This window comes from Ylistrum balloti, unplaced genomic scaffold, assembly GCF_031769215.1.
Source record: "Ylistrum balloti isolate Yb309-2 unplaced genomic scaffold, AGI_CSIRO_Ybal_v1 Utg370018, whole genome shotgun sequence".
Taxonomy (NCBI): Eukaryota; Metazoa; Mollusca; class Bivalvia; order Pectinida; family Pectinidae; genus Ylistrum; species Ylistrum balloti.
In genome coordinates this window covers 635,706-660,989 of record NW_026782087.1, presented here as the reverse complement: position 1 = coordinate 660,989, position 25,284 = coordinate 635,706, and the positions used below count along the sequence as shown (strand labels likewise).

Sequence of the window (25,284 nt, the reverse complement as noted above, 5' to 3'; positions counted from 1 at the left end):
GTGATGTTGTTCTTTTTTTTTATTATCTCCCCTTGACCATAAACAGATGACATAAATTGATGTTTGACTAACCAACATTACAATTAATTACATATTTAGTTTATCAATCTTGTAAATGTATAAGAGAAGTCATATGTATGTTTACATAAAATTTCCTTTATGTTTACAGTGCTCATGTTCGACCAGGAGCCGAGAGTCCACCTTCTACAGCAGATGTGATCCATATCGCTGTCGCAGGTGATGAACTACTGATTACGCGCCCAATGCCATGGGTAAAAAGGTAGGATAATTGTACATTGTCTGTATAAATTTGTCATTTTCATGTGTTCCTTAGTTATTACATTATCTTTAGAACATGTGGAACATCACTTTTTATTATTTTGATATTTTATAATAAATTACCTTATAATCACCCAAACAGTGCACTGCTGAATAATTTCTTTTTTTAATTTTTTTGTTTTTGTATTTTTATTTTGAAAATCATATAGAACCCTACAAATACCCTGTCACAGAAAATATGCCATTGTTTTGTAAAAATCAAAGATTTTGTGAATGCAATGCACCTGGAGTTTATAAGGCTTTATGATCAATACCTGCATATTAGATTAGTGTAGTAGAACTCTCCCTGTAGACTTTGTATCCCTCTGTAATGTTGTAGTCATCTGTACTTATCTCCCTGGAGAAGTTGTAGAAATGACCACTAGCTGTCAGTGACTATTCTTGGACACTTTTGTTTTTACATATAAATTAAACTATCTGTTGAATGGTCACTAGCTTTATTTAATTATAAATAACCTCTTTTATCTTATACTATCTAAGTAGTTTTTTCCTTAAGTTCCTTCTTTTTTTCCCATTCAATATTCTGCCTTATTTGTTTAAGACATGTGTTGAATATCAGGAACAACATTTGGTACAAAATACAAAACATATTTCATGAATTTATCTTTTTGTAAATACCTGATATTATTATTCAAAGTAAAAAAGCGTGTTTTCCAACAAAGAATATTTGAATCAAATGCAAATATTTGGAATGATGATGTTTTGGTCCCTCTCAATTATCTCCCTTTGCATTCCTGTGAAATCCAAATCTGTTAATTTGGTCTGAAATATTGAAGTGATATAGTTTCCAAAGTTTGGAAAAATATGTTAACTTATAAGTAAAATTGTTAATTTATTTGCGGTTGTAAATAAATTTTTTGTTGCCTGTTTTCTCCGGAATTGTTTCATAAGAACGTTTGTGGATGTCTATGTTAATTTGTCTATAAATGTATGTCATATTTTCTGTCATTTACCACCATCTTCTTGCCTATAGTGCTAAAGTACCTATTATCCCGAAAGCAAACAGGTAAAACTTTGAGTACTCCATGAATAACTGATACTGTATACTTATCATATCCCTTATATAACTGATACTGTATACTTATCATATCCCTTATATCGTGGAACCTCTTTAGTTCACACACTGTTCCAGTCAGGAATTACTTGTTTTCTGGACAGGAATTTATACAAATACTGTAATGTGGTAACTGAACTTCAATAATTCAATTTTGTCTGTTAATATGAAATCATTTTGACATTCTCTTTAATAATCCATATTTTACCTATTTGCAATGCAAAACTCTTTTGGACAGGAGATGCATATGTAATAAGATAGCATACTTCTTTAAAAGAAAATGAAGAAGAAAAAAATTTAAGATTAAATAAACAAATAGATAAATAAACCAGACAAACAGGACAAAAAAAACTAGGAAGTTATGAAACAAAATTACCTGAAAAGAGAAACTACCTCCCTATGGCTGAAGTGAAAATGTCCAGAGAGTGATTTTTCCTGTGTATATATACGTGGACTAAAGAAGTTCTGCTATAGCTTACCACAGTGGCAGGTCTAGAAACTCAAATTGGGAGGAAAGCAACATGGAATAGAAAACTTTAAAATATTAGATGTAATCATTCTAGATTCTGGGTTTGCAGAAGTTCCCTCACTGAAAGCTGCTTTTTACACATGTTTATATTTAAGGAATAATTTAAAACCATAAATAGGTTTCATTAGAGTCCTCTATTATTAGGTAATATATTGTGGACACAGGACCAAAGTAGATCTTTGTTTTATAATTAAGTTGTTACTTTTTGAAGGAAAATTCTGGTTTGATTTTCACAACCTGCCACTAGTGTCTCTCATTTCCTGAACATAACATTCAATGCATTATAACATTTTACCAAAATAATTACCAACCTATACCAATAATATTGTGAAAAAACAGAAAAAAAAAGAAAAGATGAACTAATGATATGGATACTTATGTTTAGGGGAAAAAAGAAATGACTTGTTATTGAAATGAGGCCAGATACTGTGGTATAATCTGATTACTATCAATATGTTAATTTCCTGTTTATTTGATTGCAATCAATGGGTAGGATCTGTTTCATTGATTGATCGTTTGTTTTATTTAAAAAATTAATTCTTTTATTAATGAAGCAACCTCTTCCCTCATAAAATATTTTCATTTTCATCATGATCAGGAAAAGAAACATTTTTACTGAAACTTTCATCAAGATCTCATTTTTTCATTTTAAGCTCCATTTTCATTTAATGAATTTTTTTGTTAAATAAATGTAAATCCTCACCATTTCCTTTGTCAGCTATAAACATAGGTATGATCTACAAAGCATGTTTGGACTGCCATTTTAAATTACTTCTATTTCACAAGTCTTCCTGTTTCAATCTCATTTTCAAAACCAACTTTTAGAGTGACGCTATCAACACTGTTTTACATATTCTGTTTTAGTTGTAATATCTCCAAAACAAATGCTCTTCAGAAATATTGAGAACAACTACTTGTGAGATACAAATGTTCTTTCTAATTATCAATAGTTTAATAGAATTGTGTGCTTCTTTATTTCAATTTTTGAAATATATTTTTATTTTCACCTGTCTTAATTAATATCTTACTGATATGCTTGATTACATAATCAAAATTTGTCATGTTGATTTCAGGTTAAACAAAAGTTCCAATATATTGTTTACTTCCTTCATTGTTTTGATTATTGGTAACTTGTTTACTGTCTCATACACAGCCAGGAACTTTAAATATGTGGTAAACACAACTGTAAAGATTTCCCATGGTTGTGTGGTCGTCAGATAGGAATTGTTAAAAACATTTAAATTGGCTTTGATGTTAAATTGTGCCCAATTGGCCTTGACTAAGATATAAATTTAGAGGACAATTGAATATTTCTTTTAATGGGTAATTAAATATCCTTAACACTGATTTTGTCAAACCAGTCTGATTTTGTAAGGAATTGTAGGATAAGTAAGTAATACATGTATTATCTATAGATGATCAAACCTAATACATGTTTACCAGGTGGCTTTTTGCTTAATAAGAAGAAGAAAAAAGAGGTAATGAAATAAAATAATGATAAAAAACTTCATTAAGATTTTATTTGATTTTTTGAATTTATGATTGTGAATGCTTTGTATGACTGTAAGATTAGACGAATAAGTTACATGCTCATTCTGTAAACTTACAAATATGTAATATAATTTATTTGTATATTTTCACTTATGTAAATTTAATTATGTAATTACCCGTGTTAGATATTTACCTACAAGTTTGAATTTAATTATGTAATTACCCGTGTTAGATATTTACCTACAAGTTTAAATTTAATTATGTAAGTACCCATGTTAGACATTCACCTACAAGTTTGAATCTAATTATGTAAGTACCCATGTTAGATATTCACCTACAAGTTTAAATTTAATTATGTAATTACCCATGTTAGATATTAACTTTCAAGTTTAACAAACAATATATATGCATGATTTTTGAATTGTAAAGGAATAAAATGTATATTTATACAGAAGTATATAGGTATAGATATTGTTTACTTATAACATGTGTCCAGATAGATATACAAAGTTTAGATAAACATTCACCATACTATACCATACTAACACCCAACATTAGACAAAACAACATGTGTTATTAATTATCAGAATCAGTAATGTCAATTTCTGGTTCTGATTGCTTAAAGCTTTTGTTTCTTCACCAGAAATGAACTAAACTAATTCTTCAATAAATCGTGTTTTTTTCTGAAAATATTTCGTCAGTGATTAAGTTTACAATTTTGTGATGTTAAAAATCAAATTATTAATTATTACATTTTAATTATCATATTTGGTTCACATTAGCTAATTTTTGTAAGTTATTTGTTAAGCTATGTAGACTTGGAGCTTTTACACTATAGAGACTGTGAGGTAATGAAGCATGGTTTTTAGTCTCAATATCTGTGGGACTTGGTGGTACTGTGTATTGTTTATGATTGAAAATAGATCTGGCCTCCTGACAATAGACGGTCGGTCAAAACAAAACAACCTAAATACCTCCATCATAATACATCGGCATCACATTTTAAATTCGAGCATATCACATACTTTTATCAACATTTGAATGAAGTGACACTGGAATCTATCATTGATTATTTAACAGCTTTGAATTTTAAATAAAAAACAAATTTATGTTGAATTTTTTCATTATCTAAATCAGAATGTTTATTCTTCAAACCTGTAATGTTATGAAATTAATTGAACTATATAATTAAAAAGATTTCTCAACAGAAAGAAACAATTTTTTTGGTTTTTTTTTTGTTTATTTTTTTTCTAAATTAAAGTGCTAAAGCTGACAAAACATTATGATGCAGTCATTTTGTATCAAATTTTCTCATTTCGAACCTGAATAGATTTGCTATTGTATATTTTTTTGTCCTTGATGAGCTTGGTAACAGGAAGATTTTTCACAAATTCTTTTATGAAGAAAATATAGATTTTATTGTAATAATTTTATGAAGTATTTAAGATGATAGAAATGAAGATAATTTGAAAATGATTTTACATAAGGTAAATGATTAAATTAGAAGATGCTGGCTATTCACAGGGTCCCGACGACAGACTCTCAGAGGGCCCAACGCTTACGACAAGCACTGGGGCTAGGTGCTGACATGAGCAGTGAGCAGAGGGCTGAGATGCGGGCTAAAGCTCGGGAACGAAGAAAAGAAATGGAACGAGAGAGGAAGAAAGCTATAAGAGCTGCTTATCGGAGAGTAAAAGAGGCGAAACAGAGGAAAGATACTGAGGTAAGTTAATTCTTTAAAAAAGTATCATTGTTTTTTTTTTCAGTCGACATGAACATCTCAATGTTATTTGAGTTTATGATGATAATCTATTACGCTACATCAATACCTAATAAGAGATTTAAGATCTAGACAATTGAAGGTAAATTATGGATTCAAACTGACTGTTTATTGGAAAATAAAGTTAAGCAAGATACAAATACATATCATAACAGATTGATATATGTATAAAATATATGATAATGACTATTGAAGGGTTGAAGGCAGTTGGGATTGGGAAGGGAAGGAGGGTGAGGTGGTGGAGTGAGTGAGTGAATGAAGGTGTTCAAGGGAGCAATGATTATCTCTGTAGGCAAATATTCAGAAATGTAAAAAGCGAATTAAATAGGAATGTCTGCCATTAAGTTTATACCAGCCTGATTTGTTAAGTCTACATGGCCCAAATGTTGCATGTCAAACTTTGTGGAGGATGTGGAGACGGGCAGGACAGCTTAGTAGGTAGAGCACTGAAGGACTACACCTCCAATGGGGATCTCAGATATAGGGTTCTGAGGGCAGTTTGTGTTCAGTTTAGAAACTACTCTTCTTTTCTTTCATGGTTGTGTCCTCCCTGGGCAAGACTCCTTACTCCCTGTTGCTCTAAATAAAATCTGTAATGCCTCCAGTATGTTGTTCAGTGAGGTAGCCACCAGTTTTTTACCAAGAGTCCCAGACTAAAAATGGCCGTAGCTGTTCACAGGGCATTAAACCCAGCATCCTCACAAACAAGATCTTACATATTCCAGACTGAAACATGAGAATATATATATATATGGTCTTAATGGGGAACAAGATACAACTATGTTTAAGATTAATAAATCCATTGTTGAAATAATATATCGACTTTTCAACAAGGACAATGTATGTACTCTGTGGTAAAAGCTATAGGATATTTCATGGTTTTGCAGTCAGTACCATCCGAGGTATGTATTTCACTAGAATTGCAAAACACTTACATTGTTTTAGAATAGCCAATTATTGAGAAAATGTGTATGTGTATTCAACAGTAGTTACTGAAAAAACACATATTTTTCTGTCTAATTCATTTCTTATGTATGTAAATCATTTCATTTCATCAAAATGTGCTGGATTTGACAGCACTCTTTCCTGTCCCTGTATATTAATCTTTTACCTTGCTTTGATGACATTTTTGATAACAAGGTAACATGTATAATTATAATTCTGTTGTATTATTATTATTATTGAAGCTTAACATAAAAAGTATAATCAGCAATATATGTAATTACATAGTATAGCTTATATAACAAAACATTTATCAAAATAACAGCTTTTTCTTCTGTCGCCTCATCTGTATCTGCAACATTCTGCCACTTTAGAAGCCGTGAATAGAAAGGACTATTTTGATCAGTCAAAACTAAATATGAATGTTGATACGAGAAAATCTTATATTTCATATAAAAGTAGAATGTATACTCTTTACTGAATTGAGATACACATTGTGTATCCTCAAAATTCAAATTTACAATGACTGGTACTTTTAATTGCAGAAAAATTTTCAAATAAATGTAATACAAATACCCAAGTACTTTTGCACTTTTTTGCTTCTTCATTTGAGCAATACTTTGAATCTATTTTTGTTTTTGTTTATTTTTTAATTATTTATTCACAGCAGGTTTCTTGTTATTAAATAGAATTTGACAAATTGGAGGAATAAAAAAAAAAATTTGTTTGCAGAAAAAAGAAGATGGAGATGATATGGAATATGACATTGACGATGAGAAGAGGTCGGCGAAACCTCCACCCCCATTTACTGAAATGACACACAACAAACAGTAAGTCAGATTTGATATTTACCTTAATTATGCAGCAATATTTTCCTGTTTGAGCAATCAATACTTTTCCATCATCCTGTAATAAGCCCACCCCCTGACTTTGAGTAAGAGATGATGAACTGACATTAATACTGAATAAATAAGGTACATAGAATATTAATATCAGTCTGAACTATCAACTAAAACATTATACTAATTGTCAGTGATTTGGAGTCATTTACATTATTTCTGATTTACCCTCCCAGATTTATGACAAACTTTAAGAAGCATTTACAAGAATCGGAGGACAAGGAAAAACTCAATATGGTTAGTCTTTATCTGGACACAGACACCTACCTCAACCTCGGCTCTAGTAAGGCTGATCAGAAGAAGAAGGAGACCCACGCTGGCTTCATCTTCAAGTAAGTCGAAATCTAGGTAGTTTAGTAAGATATTAACATCACAGTCTTACACCACTAAATATGTTGGTGTTTAATATATCCAGTATTTTCTCAAAAATATCCATTTCATTCTTTTTTTTCCCCTACCAGTTTCTTCAAAATTCTTTAGAGTTTAATTCCTTCTTTTAAGCTAAAGAGTAAAACCATGAACTATGTTGGAGATTGAAATTGGACTAAATTTTTGGACTCTTTTCCATTCTTCTGTCTGTAAGTCTAAACTTATGTTCTCAGTCAGTGTTTGCTGTCTTTCTTTAGGACTTATGTTGATTCTCATGGTAAGAAACATCTTACCTTTCCTGACAAGTTGACCAATAAGATTGGAGATAGACCAAAGACTGGCGCCATTAAGGAAATGCAAAGTACTGTGGTACCAAAGCTAGAGGAAGCCTTCAGCGCATTCTTAGTGGTGAGTAGAGGAAGAGAACAGGGAATGGAATGAGAGAGAGAGAAGGGAAAAATAGGAAAGTAAGGAAGGTACTGCAGGGGAAGGGAAAGGAGGAATAAGATGATGAAAAAAAAATTTATCTGTGAGGATTTCCAGGACATATGTTTAAATCCATGGATTGCTGTGATAGAGCACATGTAGACTTGGAGAGATATAAAATAACTAGGCAAAGTTAAATGGCTTTGATCCAAGTCGTAGGAGATAAACTTAACACAAACTTTTGCTCAGAATTTTCCTCTTTTAATTTTACATAATACTTGAAATTGCTTTCCAATTAAATGTTGATGTGAAATTCATGAAAATAAGTAAGTTACTGAAAACTTTTGTCCCTGACTCTGTCTCATTTGTAGGAAAAAGCATCAGAGAATGGAATGGACCCTAGAGACTTTGCCAATCTTTCTCAGGCAGAGCTAGCTCTACGTTTGGGCACGGAGACATCAATGAGCTGGAAGAAAGGCCGCAAGGGAAAGGTAAGGCTTTCGCAATTTGATTGTGCAATACTTGAAAAAAAAATCACTTTCTGCTAAATAAGTATTTTTCATTTTTTTGATTTTCTTTTTGTTTGTTTCCATTTGATCTTTCCTTATTCTTTCAATTCACCTTTTTTATCATTCTGTTTTTATTCACTCTCCATTATATTATTGCTCACTATAATTTTTCTGCAATTTAAGACTGTATGTATTTATACGAGTTAATTTTGTTGAAATCCTTTGCCCGTTGTATGGATTTTATAGGATTATATTGACATGTGTTAACAGGCGATAGAGAACTGATTTGACAAGTGAAGGATTTTATTTATTTTATGTTATAATATCATATAAATTTAATTTGTTTTTTTAATCTAAATCTGTAATTAAAGTTTACATCTGGCAAAAAATGATGAACACAATAGTAAAAATCAGAGCTAGTTTTAAGTTAAGATTTAATTATCTTTGAAACTATGGAATGTCCCATGGATTACTAGTGTCAGTCAAGGGGAAAACTTTGGTAATCATCTTTTATGAATGAACAGATAGATTCAGATTCTAAATGTAAATTTACTATCTGTGGGGAAATGGGTCTGGACTGTGTTTATCAGCAAACATGAGCTCATCATTGGTGAATTTAGAAAATTTCTGATTGTAATGTCCCAATAGGGTTACAGACGTAGTGTATTAACACACAAATTTCCTGTTATGAGCTTGTTTGCAGAATAGATGTGAATTCTTTAAGCTAGTTTACTAACCATAGAATGCTGGTAGGTATAAAAAAAAAACAAATTTTAATACAGACACCAGATACATCAGATTTATCGAACAGCAGCTTAGGCAAGGGACTAAACGGCAAAATTATTAGGGAGATTGAGTTTCCCGCCATCACCGTTAGCCTTTACGAACACGATGACGATGCAAAAGTTAATCGTAAGGTCCATTTTGCTGGAGATGAGGACGAAGTAACACAGGTAAACTCACACATTTCCAGCATGCATGATGGAGCTTATGTGGAACTGAGTCCAGTGGTGTGTGATGATTATTCATTGATGTGGAACTGTGTCCAGTGGTGTGTGACTAAAATGAATGTTAATGTGGAACATTTAAATCCTTTGACATTGTTTAAAGCTTCATCTTGTAAAAGACTAATTATGGGTAAAATGATTTTCCTGTTTGTTATAACATATTGAAATTTAGATATTTATAACTTAAATTGATCTAAACACAATGGTGACATAAGGCTGCTTTATGTTAATGTTGGTTTTTATAGCTGTTGACCAAGGTATCTGTTTTTCAGTATAATTTTTGCTGATTTTAAATTCATTGATTTTGTGTCAGGGTTGGGGAAGATTAGGGGTAGAGAGGGGGGGGGGGGGGTCGGAGTTGGGGGGGGGATTTGGGGACAAGTTTAGGAATAAGCTCAGGAAGTAACCTGTTTGTCTTTAGTCATCATTCCATGTCAGATATTTATTTTCAACTTAAATTTTTTTCTGTCCAATATTCTGCATTATTTTGTTTCAAGATATATATAACAAGTGAATTAAGATTTCAGGTGAAGTTTTAAGTTTTTTAATCAAGGAATGAAAATCTAACCAGAGAATATTAGATAAAAGAAGGTAACAAAGTAAAATTTCCTCTGTCATAAATTTGATGGTCGGTGGTCTTCAGAATCTTGTTTAGTAACTAGTTTTACTGGTTTACAGTCATATACAAAGGATTGGATGTTTATAATGGTAGTTGGTAGACTAAATCAAAGCATGGTAGAACAATAATTTACAAGGAAGTGGAACTTTTGTTTGTCAAATAGTGAAGTCATTTTCTGATGTACAGTACATGATATTGTTACTTGATCTTTGTGAATGATTCAGATAGTATATGCCTTAAGTTACATTTTTTTTTAAATAGAGATTAAGTTTGCAATCATTTTTATTTGAATTCCATGTTGAAGATAGCCTCTAGAACCACCATTTTGAAATTGGTTTTTGCTCAGAACGAATAATATAAACTAATATAATTTTTCAGAAAAAAAGATATAGATTTGTGCATGTTGTTGTCTGAATTATTTCAAAGTGATCATTTTAATTAAATACCAAGGTCAAGAGTAAAGAATGTTAAATTTTGAGATTAACTTTTTGTGCTGTGTGTTTATGTCACTTACACAAGGTAGAGAGTCCCAACACTTTTCTATTGTGTTTAGACAATTAAAAATACTGTTTAGAATTCAGCATTATTCTCCATGTACAAAAACAATTACATAGTAATACTCTACAGGTAGTACTCTGTAGAAAATGTTTTAAAGTAATTTGTAATATAGTAAATGGGGAGACAACTCCCAATGAAATATCAGACTTTTAAACTTTACTTTGTCACAGATTGAATGATGGGACTCTATACCTGACACCCATTATTGTAATACACATTTGTCCAGATTTACTTACTGGTGCATGCTAATTATTATTCGTAAGTATCTGTTGAATATGCATTGTATTTTTGACTACTTATTATTTTTTTTATTATGATACAACAAATCAAGGTAATGGTGTAATTGTACCAGTCCTTTAGTCTATCTGTTCATACCCTCATCTGATCTGTAGCAGAAACTTCCAAATGGCTGAGGTGAAGGTCATGATAAAAGGTCAAATGTCATTGTAATGTAGGTCAAAAACCTCAAGTGAATTGTTGTTTATAGACAAATAAACATGACAACATCATGTTGTATATACCTTGTTACAGGCTCTCAGGTCTTTTTCCACAAGGTTACAGCAATGGGTCAAAGGTCAGGTCATAGAAATTACTCTGACCAATACAAAAAATATCTGAACAAGAGGTCAGAGGTCCAATTGCTGTAACATCTCATGGGTTTATACCCACAAAGTCATAGCAAGAGGTCAAAGGACAAATCATTGTAACAGTTGGGTCTGTACCCACAAGTTTGCAAGAGGAGGTCAAAGGTCAAATTATTCTAGCATCAATTGGGTTCATGGCCAAAGATGTGTTAAACCTATTCTTGACATCCAGGTCAAAGGACCAGAAGATATGTAATGAACATCTAGAAAGAAATTGATTATGTAACGAGACCTGTAGAGATAGTCTTCAGTTATTAAGATCAGTTTTACATAGGACTGGTGCAGTATATCATTCACCATGTTATAATTGACTTTGTTATAGACATGAGAAATATCTCCACTAAGATTGTAAGAGAAACTAGTGCTAAGTTTTTGATATATAAATATTATGTTTTTGTGTTTTCTTTCATAACTTGCCTATTAAAACTGGTGATATGATATTGCTTATTAACAGACCATTGTCAAATTGTTTTCATTGAAATGCTGTGTTTTATGTTAATTGATGTGATTAAGTAATTGTTGTGATATTGAAAACATTTTTTTCGTATCCATATGTAATTTTTTACAATGTAGAATAAGTATACCCATTTTTTACCTGTGCTGATAAATTACTACACCTGTATTAACGAGTTTCCATACTTGCACAGGTTCATCTCCACACAAGTGTCTCTACCAGCTTCAAAAGGGCCTTGTTTTCTAGATCTCAGAATTCAAGGAAAAGAAACAATAAGGTTCCATTATACCTAATCAGGATCTGATTTATTACTACAAATTCTCTCTAACAGTTTTCTTATCCTTACGTTTCCTAAATACTTAAAGTCAGCATGTTTTTTTTTAAAAAAAAAGACCATAAAAAAAAACCCAGGAAAAAAAATGTGAAAAGTTTGAAATTATATGTAGATGTAGTATTAAATATATTTACCTGGAAATAATGTTTTAATATTTTTAAACTTTCTTACCCATTTCGATAAAATCTTTCCTTATCTTGTAAAAAATGCTAAAATTCTCAGAAGTATTAATATCCTAACGAAATCCAAGTCTTAAAAATGGAAAAATTTTATTTCATCTAAAACTGACCATTGTAGATTAGATCTGACCCAACAGTTTACTGTAACTGCTACTACTTATTGACTAAACCTGACATTTTACATGTATTTGTTTTTTTAATGTTATTTTTTCATTCTGTTTTAAACTTTCAATCAATTCTCTGAATTTATGGTATGTACTGAATTTGATATGTAAATAATCATTTGTGAATCACTTTTTGAGCATTAGCAAATATCAATGTTTTAAATGGTGCCTTGGTTTTGCACACATCTGTGTTTGCCTGTTGACATGTTGTGATGTTCCATGATGTAAAAAATTCATTGTTATTAAATGTTTAAAGTTTTTAATCGAGTGATATCTTGATTATTATCATTGATACTGAGCGATGGCATTTTATTCCTTCACCTGATAACATATTTTGTACACACACTTCAGAAATTTGTTGTTAAAATTAAATTAATTTGATTGGCCTGGAATGTTTGATGGTATGAAAATGTGTATTTATTGTATGATGTAACACCCTTTGTGATTGATCACTCTGTCAGGATGAATCGGCACGAACTACATCACAGACCGATCAAGGCCCTGCCGTCCGGCGGGGACGCAGAAATAAATTAAATGTGAAGGTATTGTGTATGGGATTGAAGTGACCTGGCATCCCAAACCTGCTGTGGGTTGCTCAGCTTTGAGATTATATTGCTTTGCATGACCAACTGCAATAGAGAGTTACCTGCCTTAGATATGAGCTCTTTGATATTTCAGATTAATACCAACATCTGCCTGATTGAACCCATCTGAAATAGTTTTTTTGTTTTACACGGAGAGTTATCTTGAAAACCTCAAATCTGCAGTTGCACATTTCAACAACTCATATTATCATAAAGAATTTATCTTCAATGAATACAAGAAGTTCAGGTGTTACAAAAAGAATTTCTTTGAATACAAAAATAGTTGGAAAGAACTGTAAAATCTCTTTTTATAATATCTGTAGAATGAGTGAATGTTCTCATAGTAAATTATGGGCATTTGGCAAAGATAACATAGATAGATACTAACATTATCACAATACCCAAGTACGTCCTTGTCACTTAGTCAGGGTTCTAGCCTCAATGTTCAAGTTTTCTTCGTCTTGAATTACCAAACGGCTAGCTTGCTGGAGTAATGTGGCTGGACTAAGGTGGAATAGTGGTACAGGAAATTAATGGTGGCTGGATTTAAAAGTCCTGATTTTACATTAGATAATATAGTTATTTAACAACTTATTTATGATTTTGTTTTAACCATTATTTATCAGTATGTGGACTTAGTTAATTAATATTGCTGATATGATAGATTACTTGTAAAATCATAGAATTTATAGACTCATGTTTTGAACCTGTGTAATTCTATATGAAATATATTTGTACTTGTTTTCTAATACAGCATAGTACAGTCTGTTGATAATAAGGGACGCCTTGACGGAGATAAATGATATGAAAAATGTTAAAGATAAAAACATGAAAATTTAAGATTAAGGATCTGAAACTTTTGCAGATAAAGAAGATTGAAATACTAGTTTTGATTTCAGCTTTTCAAAAACCAATATCTTAAAATGACTTGTAGAGCTGAATGTATAGTTTATTGTATCAAGTGTTTGGTACAATATCTGTTTTAGTTTTGGCATCATATCCATATAAAGGACATCACATCTATTTTTATGGACCAAATTAAATTTTATTTTCACATTTGATGACCTGTGACTGGCTGGTTTGGTTATTAGCATGGTTTGCATACTTTCCACATTAATGACAATAAGTCATTTTTTAGGCCACATTTAAGTGATTGGTTGGGTGACTTGGTGGTGTGGTTATGAGCATGGTTTGAAAATTCTTGCACTGCTTAGGATACAGGTATAGCTGTAGATAACACCAGGATTTTGTTACATTTTAGATTCATATGTACTCTTTACTCAAAACTTCATTCTATTGTAAAATTTGTAGTATGTAATGCAATCAGCAGACAACTAAATGTGAACCATTTACAGGATATGTATCATTAGTAACATTCAATCTGTCAATATGTAACATATGACCAAAATATTTCAAAAATATCATATTGGCTGGGGATATGTAGCAACAATGGTAATAAGGATAAAACACTTATATATAATATACTCATTTCTACATATAGGAAGGAATATTGCAATTTTTTATCTTTCAGAATTGTTTCTGCTCTTCTGAAATCCAGCCACTTGCTGTCCTTTTTTCAATGTTCTTGTTCTAAAACTTCCCATCAAAAACTACTGCACAGATTTGAAACAAATTTAATGGAAACTATCTTAAATGCTTGAGATCAACAGGTTTTGAACAAAAGATTATCTTTGTTAACATCAGAGGCGAAAATATAATAATGATAAACATACATCAAAAGCAAAAATACACACACATGAAAAAAAATTTAAAAAAACATAAACTGGTTTTTTGGATAATTTTGATAGAACTAATGTACCGCCTTGCCATAAATTCTAGAGTTTACAGAGAAATGCTAATAACCAGGGCTATTGAGGAACTCTGATATATGTTGTGCAACACTTATATTAAAATGATAATTCATCTTCTGATGAACAGAAAGAGTTGTGATTTTTGGCCAGATAGCATGCAATAGAGAGTATGTGAGAAAAACAACAGTGAGTGCCCTTTTAAATAAGCTATCAGCCAACTTCTTGGTAAGAACTGAAAGGCCTAGAGTCGTGACATTTACTTGTCTAAACAAACTTTGACTTGTATATCTTGCTGTTATGCCCCTTGATGGTGTAGGTTGGATTGCTAAACACTGATTTATTTTGAAGTAGAAAAGGATTGCAAATTAACACTGCTTGCATGTATACTTGCACCTAATATTCATATTCATTAGACAAAAAATGGATTAGCCATATTCATATTATTTCTTTGAGACTTTTACAGACATTTTTTTTTTCAAATACAAGTAACAACATCTTTATTTTATTTCCATCTATATTTTTTTTATTACTGCTCAACAAAAAACCTTAATTATTATAATCTTTATCATTTTTTCTTTTTCTTGCAAATACTTGCACTGACACTGAAACTTTTTTTTAAATATGAATTTGAAATTGAATCAGAATTTACTTTCCATCAGAAGGTCAGAAATAAAAGCCAATTGCCTAAGAAATGAAAATATTATCACTAATTCAATTCCTATAGCTGGGTCCAGAAAGAGATTTCTGAAATATTCTTTTGAATCCAAATCATGAAGAGATTTTGTCACGGTAGCTTCACCATCTGTTGGTGTTTCTAAATGTTTCCATATTCTAACCCTCTCTCTTCATCTTTTTCAGACTGGACGTGCACAACCAACCAAGGATGACAGAGAGGAATTTTTCAAGGCGCTCAAGTCCTCAGCTGCTGGTCACCTGACCTTAACCATGCTCTACTTCTATAAATACTTACAGAAACACGGGGAGGAGGAAAACGCCCCTCTGCTGGACAAGGACCTTTTCTTCTATATAGAAGTTCAAAAGTTCAAGGTCAGATTTGTACAAAGAGTTTTAAGTATAAACCACTCTTTATTAAATATTGATTGATTCAGGTGAAAATCGGTGTTTAAAGCAGATAATTGATAACATTTAACAGCAAATCAAACCTATTGATATTTTCATAAATTTGGATTTTGTGTTATTACCGAAGTATTTCATGTTCTTTGTTCTTTTTTCTTCCTGTCAGCCATAACTAATCCTTCTCTGCCACACCAAATATTTATTGGACAAAAAGTGGCTTTATATTAAAGTTTTATCATAAAAAATAAGGAATTTACGATTGTATAATTTACGTTTTCTAGTCCAGAATATGTACAAAAGAAATGACCTTTGTCAATGTCACAGGAGTCTTATTCATAAAAAGTACCAGGCATTTCAAAGGAAGCAAACAATTTAGAGTTATGGTATATGGCTGGCAGTTTGCTGCGACAGATGCTTGAAATAATTTTGAATGTCAATGACCTTGACATATATTCAAGGTCATACAATAAGTAGTGTTCTAATTACAATCATGAAAAACTTTCTTTTGCTTTATGAAATAGTCTGTAGAATCACGAGTGATGTTTGATGGGTTAATTATTGATCGAATGAATGACCTTGACCTATTTCCAATCTAACAGGTACCTATTAAGTATAAAGGTATTCAGGGTGCTTGTCTTGAGTATCAGTAATATCTGTTCCTAAAAATATACATTTTGTTTACTTTTCTTGGTTAAAAGCCACGTTGACGAATATGATTTCTTGTTGACAGGACTGTAGTCATGCATACGCTGACGAGGAGTCCCTTAGGAAGAAAGTCCAGTCTATAATGGAGTGTTTCCTGGATGCCATCACAAGTCCAGCTCTTCAGGTAACTATGGCAACATTTCAGGTGGAGTAATGAGAATGTGGAGGTAATGTATTGTACAGAGTTATCTGCCCTACCTATTTATGAAAGAGTTGTGTATTCATGGTTTCAGAATTTTGGTTGAAAATCATGATTTATAAGAGTTTTTCTAGATTTTTTCAAAATCTACTTCCATTGTTTGTGAACTGAACTGTTATGTGCCTAGGATGCCTTGGTATAACCATCTTCATTGAATATGATAGCTTCTACAGAAGACTCCTAAATGAGTTCTTGAACAATACAATTTTTATGGATGATAAATAGTTAGGTCCTATGGATTTCAATTTATTTTGTAATTTTTGTGTTTTTCCAGTTTTGTGCAGGTGTCATTTAATTTGATATACCTTCATACATTCATGTGTTGTCTAAACAACAGATGATAAATAAACATTATGTATATGTAAGTTAGAATGAGTGTCTTTCCCTTCAGATTGACGTTACTGCTGCGACTCAGGACAAGGCGATCCGTGCGGCTCAGAGGTACCTGGCAGGGAAGGATGTGATGGCTAGTATATTTGATGAGCCACAGCTGATGGTGTTCAAAGAGTTGTTGCCCTACTGGGCAGGTTTTAGACGAACATTCCAACCTCCAGACGATCCTTCCAAACGTCCAGGTAATCAGGGTCCTTTATATCACTATTGTTGTTTTCAGGCCTAATGGAACAAAATGGTCTCAGCCATGTTTCTTCATAGATAAAAATATCCTTGTATTGTCCAGTGTGTTGGTGGCATTTTGGAGGTTGCCTATTTTTTTGATTTTGCTTTTTTGTTGTGGGGATGGTGGGGGGAGGACAGGGAAATAAGTGGTGATGGGGGGGGGGGAGGGACATGTGGTTTTTCATTTTGATCAAAATATACACAGAGGTATGATAATTTTGTATTTCGGGGTTCAAGTCACTACTGCTATTTATAGATACTCATCATCTATTAGTTTATGCATTGCCATAGAATACCAGGTGAATTTTTTGTGTGAATCTCATTAATGTTATTTCTAAATTTTGTCTTTTTGAAAAGCTGTTCTTCATAAACTAATTATCTAAATTTCAGTTACTAAACACCAAAAAATGCTGAAAAAGAGACTGGAAGCAATAGAAAACTATGTGATACCATCTAATGAGTTCCATCTTCCATCTATCCCAGAGGGGTCTATAGCTGCTTATACCTTCTCACTCTCAGACGGAGTAAGGTGGAGGGTAAGTGTTCAGAGTGTCGACGGGCAGAGTTATTCCCCTTGTCTATCCCCTGTGTAATGGTCTTTCTTAATTATTCATAAAATTGGGATGTGTTTTTGTAGGCTGCATGATAGCATGTGGTACCTGTAGTTATACTAAAAGATAGAGACTTGTTGGTGAAAGGAATGCAATTTGTGTTAGATTTCTAGCTAAGAACTGATATATTCAAGTTTTGTAGCATGTTTCAAAAAGCATGTTTAGTGCAAATCTTTTGGATGAAATGAGGACTTCAGTGAATTTTGTAGTTAACATTCTTGTATGTATGTAGGTCAGTAACTAATTATCATTATTCATTATCTACATTATCACCAACCTTAATTAACATCACTGGTTACATTGATGACACTACAGGTAATTTTGATGACAAGTTGGTAACTTTGCTGACAGTACAGGTAATTTTTTATGACAGATTGGTAACATCGATGACATTACAGGTAACTTTGATGACAGTTTGGTAACTTTGATGACAGTACAGGTAATATTGATGATAAGTTGGTAACTTTGCTGACAATACAGGTAATATTGATGACATATTGGTAACTTTGATGACAGTATAGGTAATATTGATGACAAGTTGGTAACTTTTATGACAGTACAGGTAATATTGATGATAAGTTGGTAACTTTGCTGACAATACAGGTAATATTGATGATAAGTTGGTAACTTTGCTGACAATACAGGTAATATTGATGACATATTGGTAACTTTGATGACAGTATAGGTAATATTGATGACATATTGGTAGCTTTTATGACACTACAGGTAACTTTGATGACAGTTTGGTAACTTTGATGACAGTACAGGTTATATTGATGACAAGTTGGTAACTTTGATGACAGTACAGGTTATATTGATGACAAGTTGGTAACTTTGATGACACTACAGGTAATATTGATGACATATTGGTAACTTTGATGACAGTACAGGTAATATTGATGACAGATTGGTAACTTTGATGGCACTACAGGTAACTTTGATGACAGATTGGTAACATTGATGACACAGTGAAGGTTACCATGGTTACAAGTATCATTGCTGGAGGAATCAGTTTTCATTGCATGCATATATTATCACATATTGACACCTGAATCTGATGGGAAGTAAGGCTTTCTAGATAGGTATCCCATTTAAATCTCTCAAAAAATAAAATAAATTGGAAACTTGAAGGAAGTTGATAAAAGTCTGGTAGATAAAATAGCCTCTACTGAAAATCAAGAAATGGTCAATTTAGAAAGCTATCAAATGGTGTGGAGTATTCGGATGCTCAATACATTGTAGCCAGGATCAGCTGGTTCAGAGTCTGACCAGGGGTCAGTACGAGGACTTCCTGTCCGGAGGCATCCAAGTGTTGACTCAGTACAAAATGGAGGGATCACTAGTTTTCATGGTTCATCTGGTCAACTCAGTCAGAACGAGGCTGCGACTAGTTTAAGTTCCCAAAGTCTCCAGAGCCTTGTGCTCTAAACCATGGGTGTGAGTAAGGCAGGATATTTAGAGCTAGTTATACTCGCATTCATTGGTAGGTTAGCTTCCTAGGCTTTGATTGGAGGATATAAATAGAACTTCTCCTTTCAAATAAGGCATCCTGCATGCATTTTTCCTGTCTCATATTTTTAGAATCTCCAGAAGAGCTCTGTTTCATTATCATAGAAATATCATGGTGCTTTCATTCACAGATTGATTTAGAGAGAATGTTTTGAGCTAGTACAATATACCTTCATGCCATAACTAATCGAGCTGTACTTGGGTTATATTGCTAGATTTGTCTCTATTATAACTGGTATGCATGCTTTTTCCACTATAGAGCCAGATTCCTTTAAGATTAGATCTAGCTAGACTGGCTTTTAAATTATATATGTAGAATTTTCCATAATCAATTTTCCCTGTATTGTATCATCCCTTCCTGCTAGATGGAGGATTTTAAAGACTTTTGCCATTTACGATAATTGGGGAAGATGTCTGTCTATCTTTTACTCAGTGGTTGTCTGTCCATTTGTTACAAATGGATATTTATTTACTTTATTAAAAAATGGACATCTGTTCATTTGTTCCACAATGGATGGATATCCATATGTTACATAATGGATGTCTGTCCATCTGGTACACAATGGATGTCTGTCCATCTGTTGTGCAATGGATGTCTGTCCATCTACAGCATGGATGTCTGTCCATCTGTTACACAGTGGATGTCTGTCCATTTGTTACCCGATGAATGTCTATCCATCTGTAACACATTGGATGTTGGTCCATCTGTTACACAGTGGATGTCTGTCCATCTACAGAATGGATGTCTGTCCATCTGTTACACAATGGATGTCTGTCCATCTTCAGAATGGATGTCTGTCCATCTGTTATACAATGGATGTCGGTCCATCTGTTACACAGTGGATGTCTGTCCATCTGTTACACAATGGATGTTGGTCCATCTGTTACACAGTGGATGTCTGTCCATCTGTTACACAATGGATGTCTGTCCATCTACAGAATGGATGTCTGTCCATCTACAGAATGGATGTCTGTCCATCTGTTACACAATGAATGTCTGTCCATCTACAGAATGGATGTCTGTCCATCTACAGAATGGATGTCTGTCCATTTGTTACACCATGGATGTCTGTCCATCTGTTACACAGTGGATGTCTGTCGATCTACACAGTGGATGTCTGTCCATCTGTTATGAGGGGGCATATTTCACCTTCTCCACATAGTTTTTATGTATTAAATAGACAGTGGAATATACTTTTACATATTAAATGTAATGTTTCTCTTGTTTTATAGAGAGTTGGTAAGTTATATATAGGCAAAAATATGTATATGTTATGAATGTTTAGAGATGTTTAGAAAGTCCTATTTTATTTGTAGAAATGGTACTTTTGAGTTAGTTGCATATTTATATATGTAAATACATATTCACATGCAGGTAGCTTCAGATATCATTGTTATGGGAATGTCATCACCTGTTATTTTTACCTGTATGCATAGAATACTAATTATTTGTAAGAGCTTGTGTCTAGTAAAATGTTGTTATGTATGTATTGTATCGGTGAATGCCCTATTCCAGCGAGAGGCGACCTTAAAGGTAGGTTAAACAGGGTGCAGGCTTTATTTCATAATCTCTGTAACACAGACCAGTGCATGACCAGGTGACCTTGGTGATGATTGACCTTGTGAATGACCTTGACCATGGTGGTTTTGCATGGAAACCAAATGTTACACATTATAAATACTTTATGATAATCATTCTTCTCCAAGATTTCATATCCAAAATGTCTTGTCCTGGTTTAAATTTTTCTTGGTAATTTCTCCTCTGATGTTATCTCCTTTCTGCTTCATCCTTTACTTAGGTGCTGCCTATAAAGTTATGATCTTTTTCTGTAATTTTTTCTTTTCTATCACTTCATCTTTCTTTCCATCTCACATTGCTGTTTCTTGTGATTTTTTTTCAGTCCTTCTGATCTAATTTCTTTCCCATCAGAGAATCTTTATCTTATAAGTTCAGTCTTCACCTGTTATCACTGTCTCTTTCTTTCTGTTTCTATCTATCTTCTTTTTTTTTCTTCTTTTTTAATTGTTTTTCTATATTTTTTTCTATCCTCTGTCCTTTTTGTCATTTTTACATCAATTTCTGTGATCTATTTTTTTCATATCCCTACTACATTCTGTTCTTTTAAACCGATTTCTCGTTTGTCCCCCAAACTATTTTTGCAACATGAACTCATTCTCTTTTGATAGAGCACTTGGTCTTTCTTATTCAGAAATCTGCTATGAAACATGTACACTTGTCAAGCATTCTCCTTTTTGCCCAACACATTCTTCGAAAATGGTTGCAAACTATGGTTTCCTTGAAGTCTTCAAAGGTCAAAGGTCAATCTCACCAAATCTTGGATGGAAAAACTTAAAAAAATTTTTTTTTTAAAAAATCAACAAGAAAGTAACTGCATTCTAAGCTTACTTACACCTTTCATCGTGCACCACCAGCATCGTGGCTGGACTGTTACAGCTCTAACTAATTAATTTTATTTCTTATGCATGCACACACATAGGATGAAGGGGTAAGTTTCACTGGAGTAAGTCGTACAGAATTTACGGGATAAAGTCATTTACGGCAAATTAGTTAGAGAAAGTACCGGTCAAGGGAAGGTGAATGGTTTACAGATTTTTTTTCTTTCAGATGAAGTAATACTGTTATGTCATTTATGAGAGCGACGAAGAAGAGCTCAAAAGTTATTGATCAATCATTAATTTTTTAACATTTGAGAATCGTGTACTTCAATTTTTTTTTTTTAATTTTGTAAAAGGAATTGATCCAAGAAAAATAGAAATAAAAACTGTTTACAGTTCTTAATTGAAAAAAAAATTACCTGCAATATACCTGTGGTATTTCTGCTGCAGAAAAATGTACATTTATAAATAAAACTTTATTTTTGAGATCCACTTTTCCAGAGATTACATACATTCAAAACTATATGGCACTGAAACAACCGTATTATTTTTTTTACAACTAAATAAACAAAAAAAAAGGATGTTGTTTTTAGTTTGTCTCTAACTGCATGACTTGAATTAAATTTTTTCATTAACAACTCCATTATTTTTTTGCATGTTACATTGAAATTTTCCTGGAACTATAATTGAATTGAAATTAAATCCTTGTATAGATTATATAACAACACATACATTTTAAAGTTCTGAGGTAATAACTGCATGTGTCTTGGATTTGTAGTAATTTCTTTGTAAAAGATGAAATGTGAGCAGGTTTTAAAAAAAAAACATTGCAAGTTTTGTGGAAATTTTGTTTATTTTTGAATCCAAGCTGCTCACCAGTGCTAGTAGTTTCTCGGTGAGTGTCAGTTTATCCTGATGTTATCAGACCGTAGATTCTGATAGTATTTATAGTTAGAACAGTGAGAATATTGACCGTCCTCTGTGTGTGTATAATTCTGTAGAAAATCGAGAAACCTACTTGATACTGTCCTTTAAAACAAACTGTCCAACAGTTTCGTCTGTCCTTCATCTTGCCATTTTCATATCTGTCATTTACAAGTTTAGTGGGTTTTTTTCTCTGTTTTGTATGACAGGTAATTTATATCCCTGCTCCTCAACAATACAATTTGTCTTTTTTTTCTATTACAGCAGTAGTATCTGTCTTGTACAGCTTTAATTACTATATCTGTCTGCTGTCCTTTACAACAGTAATGCAGTCCTATAGTTTTTGTGCTTTGTCCCATGAAACATCTTTGACTGCTCTATGTCTTTATAAAGCTGTATTTGTCCTTTTACTTTAGAAAGTTCTGTCTTTTGTCCTTTGTTATGCAGCTTATCATTTGTTCTTTATTAAGAAGTCTTCTGCCATTTGCAAAGCAATGTCTGGTATTTGTCCTTTATTGAAATGTGTCTGTCTGTCTTTTGTCCTTCATGAAACAGTCTCTGTTATTTGTTCTCTTCAATCGGTGTCTGTCCTCTGTTTCCGCAATGAAAGCACAATGAAAGGTCAGGACCTTTGCCTTTTTTTAAAAGTAATGTCTGTCCATTGTCCTATGCAAAACTAATGTCTGTCTGTTATCCTACATAACTATACCAGTACCCTTTACTTGTGTCTGTCTGTCGTCCTTTCCAGCAATGTCTGCCTGTTGTTACATGTCCTAGTACAGTCTGTCTGATATCTTGCATAAATCTTGCATCCAGTATTAGTTGCTCTTTATTGGTATTATCTCATTTTTCATTATATCTCTATATGTACTTATGCTTTTGAATGATGTCGAATTCACACAAGTGAACAATTTTGAAATCTGTTAACTGGAATGTATACGTTTAGAAATCATGAATATATTATATATACTGGATAGAATTATATAAAACTGTGTGATGATAATGAGCTTCTTTTTCAGGAATTAAATTTCATTTCTTTGTACTATCATGGTCAAAATGTCATAAGACATCATTTAGTATAATGAAATTATCACAAGTCATTAAAGGGAATGAACAGTTACTATTAGTATTCGATATTAGAAACAATATAGAAGATGGACTAGAATATTTCCTTTTATGTTGTACAAGATAGAGTTTTATATATTACACATGGCTAGAAAGTTAGACAGTACATTTCACTTTATACCATTCTGTAAAGTACATTTTGCTAAAAGTTGAATGATATTGAGGAGAATCCTTGAAAAATTTTGGTGATCAATAATATGAAACTAAAATTTGTGAAATTTATTTGATATTTCAAGAGTTATTAATATAAGTTTGGTGGGAAAACAGTATTTTGTGAAAGCATGATATTAAGTGGAAAGCGACCTGGTTAGATGTGATAATAAAAGGGAATTTTCTTTGTATAAAGATTTGCATGTCTTTTACCAGGTTATCGGCTTTTATAACAGGAAATAAACTTATTTTAGAAGTTTGATTAAAGTTCTATTATAAAATCAAGATAGCAAAATGTTTTAAAAACTTTAAAGCAAATTTTCATTTTCAAACTAAGAAGTGACTAGTAAAGTGATTTGTATTTTTCTGTCGATAGTGGCGATGAGGATTAGTCTTTCCAAGTAGGTAGAACTGCTTGTTATCATTGTTGTACTTTGACGTTGTAAATGTAAATTTTATTGTACAACTTCTGATACAAAATGAACTTGCCAGTGAATTCTTCCATCTTCAGACATATTAATTTGGCATAATGATGTAATCTTGTCTCTTATTTTGAGAATTGTTAAATCAATGATGGGATTTGGAGACCAAGGAGCTGATTCTATGCCTGTTGTACAGCCTCATTAATACAATTTGTATTGAAAAATACTAAAGATCGACAATTAATTGTTGCCATGAAAAGAAGATATGTATATAAAAAATTATTGCAAAAATTAATTCACTGAATGGAGGTAACATTTTCTTTCAATAAAAGTTTTAATTTATACAGTTTATTTTCAATGCAGTGAAATACCTTAGAAGTATTCAACTGAAAGACAACCAGTTATTTATGAGACTGAAGAAAGAAAATTTTCATACATGAGTTGTCTCCCTTGTGACATATATTACATAAATGTCTGTGTAGTAGTTGTCACCTTAGCGATACCTATTATAGAAAACAATTGTGCAGGAGTTGCCTCCCCATGATATCTTTCATATTAAATGTGCAGGCATTGTGTCTCCTATGACATCTATCATATGAATTGACTGTACATGTGTTGTCTCCCTTGTGACACCTATTATATTAAATGTCTGCACAGGTGTTGTCTCCCCTGTAATACATTTGACAACTTTTTTTTATGAAATGTCAGTACAGGTTTCGTTTCCCATGCGTTATATTTGATATTACTTGTTAGACACTTTTTATCTAAAATTTTCAATGTCTCCCTTATGATGTCTTTTATATAAGATATCTGAACAGAAGTTGTCTTCCCTCTGTGATAGAATATTTTCTGATA

General features: G+C 32.3%; 1 protein-coding gene across 1 annotated transcript in view; it reads left to right on the top strand.

Moving 5' to 3' along the window:
• Window positions 1–25,284, top strand: part of LOC132548604 (uncharacterized) — a 56,260-nt gene that overhangs the window by 29,794 nt on the left and 1,182 nt on the right. Inside the window, exons 16-28 of the mRNA XM_060212471.1 lie at window positions 170–280; window positions 4,938–5,136; window positions 6,868–6,965; window positions 7,211–7,366; window positions 7,661–7,811; window positions 8,201–8,320; window positions 12,759–12,839; window positions 15,551–15,739; window positions 16,500–16,598; window positions 17,065–17,248; window positions 17,682–17,827; window positions 21,910–21,918; window positions 22,677–22,703. Of these exons, the coding sequence (XP_060068454.1) occupies window positions 170–280; window positions 4,938–5,136; window positions 6,868–6,965; window positions 7,211–7,366; window positions 7,661–7,811; window positions 8,201–8,320; window positions 12,759–12,839; window positions 15,551–15,739; window positions 16,500–16,598; window positions 17,065–17,248; window positions 17,682–17,827; window positions 21,910–21,918; window positions 22,677–22,703 (1,570 nt within the window). The remainder of the gene's footprint in view (window positions 1–169; window positions 281–4,937; window positions 5,137–6,867; window positions 6,966–7,210; window positions 7,367–7,660; window positions 7,812–8,200; window positions 8,321–12,758; window positions 12,840–15,550; window positions 15,740–16,499; window positions 16,599–17,064; window positions 17,249–17,681; window positions 17,828–21,909; window positions 21,919–22,676; window positions 22,704–25,284) is intronic.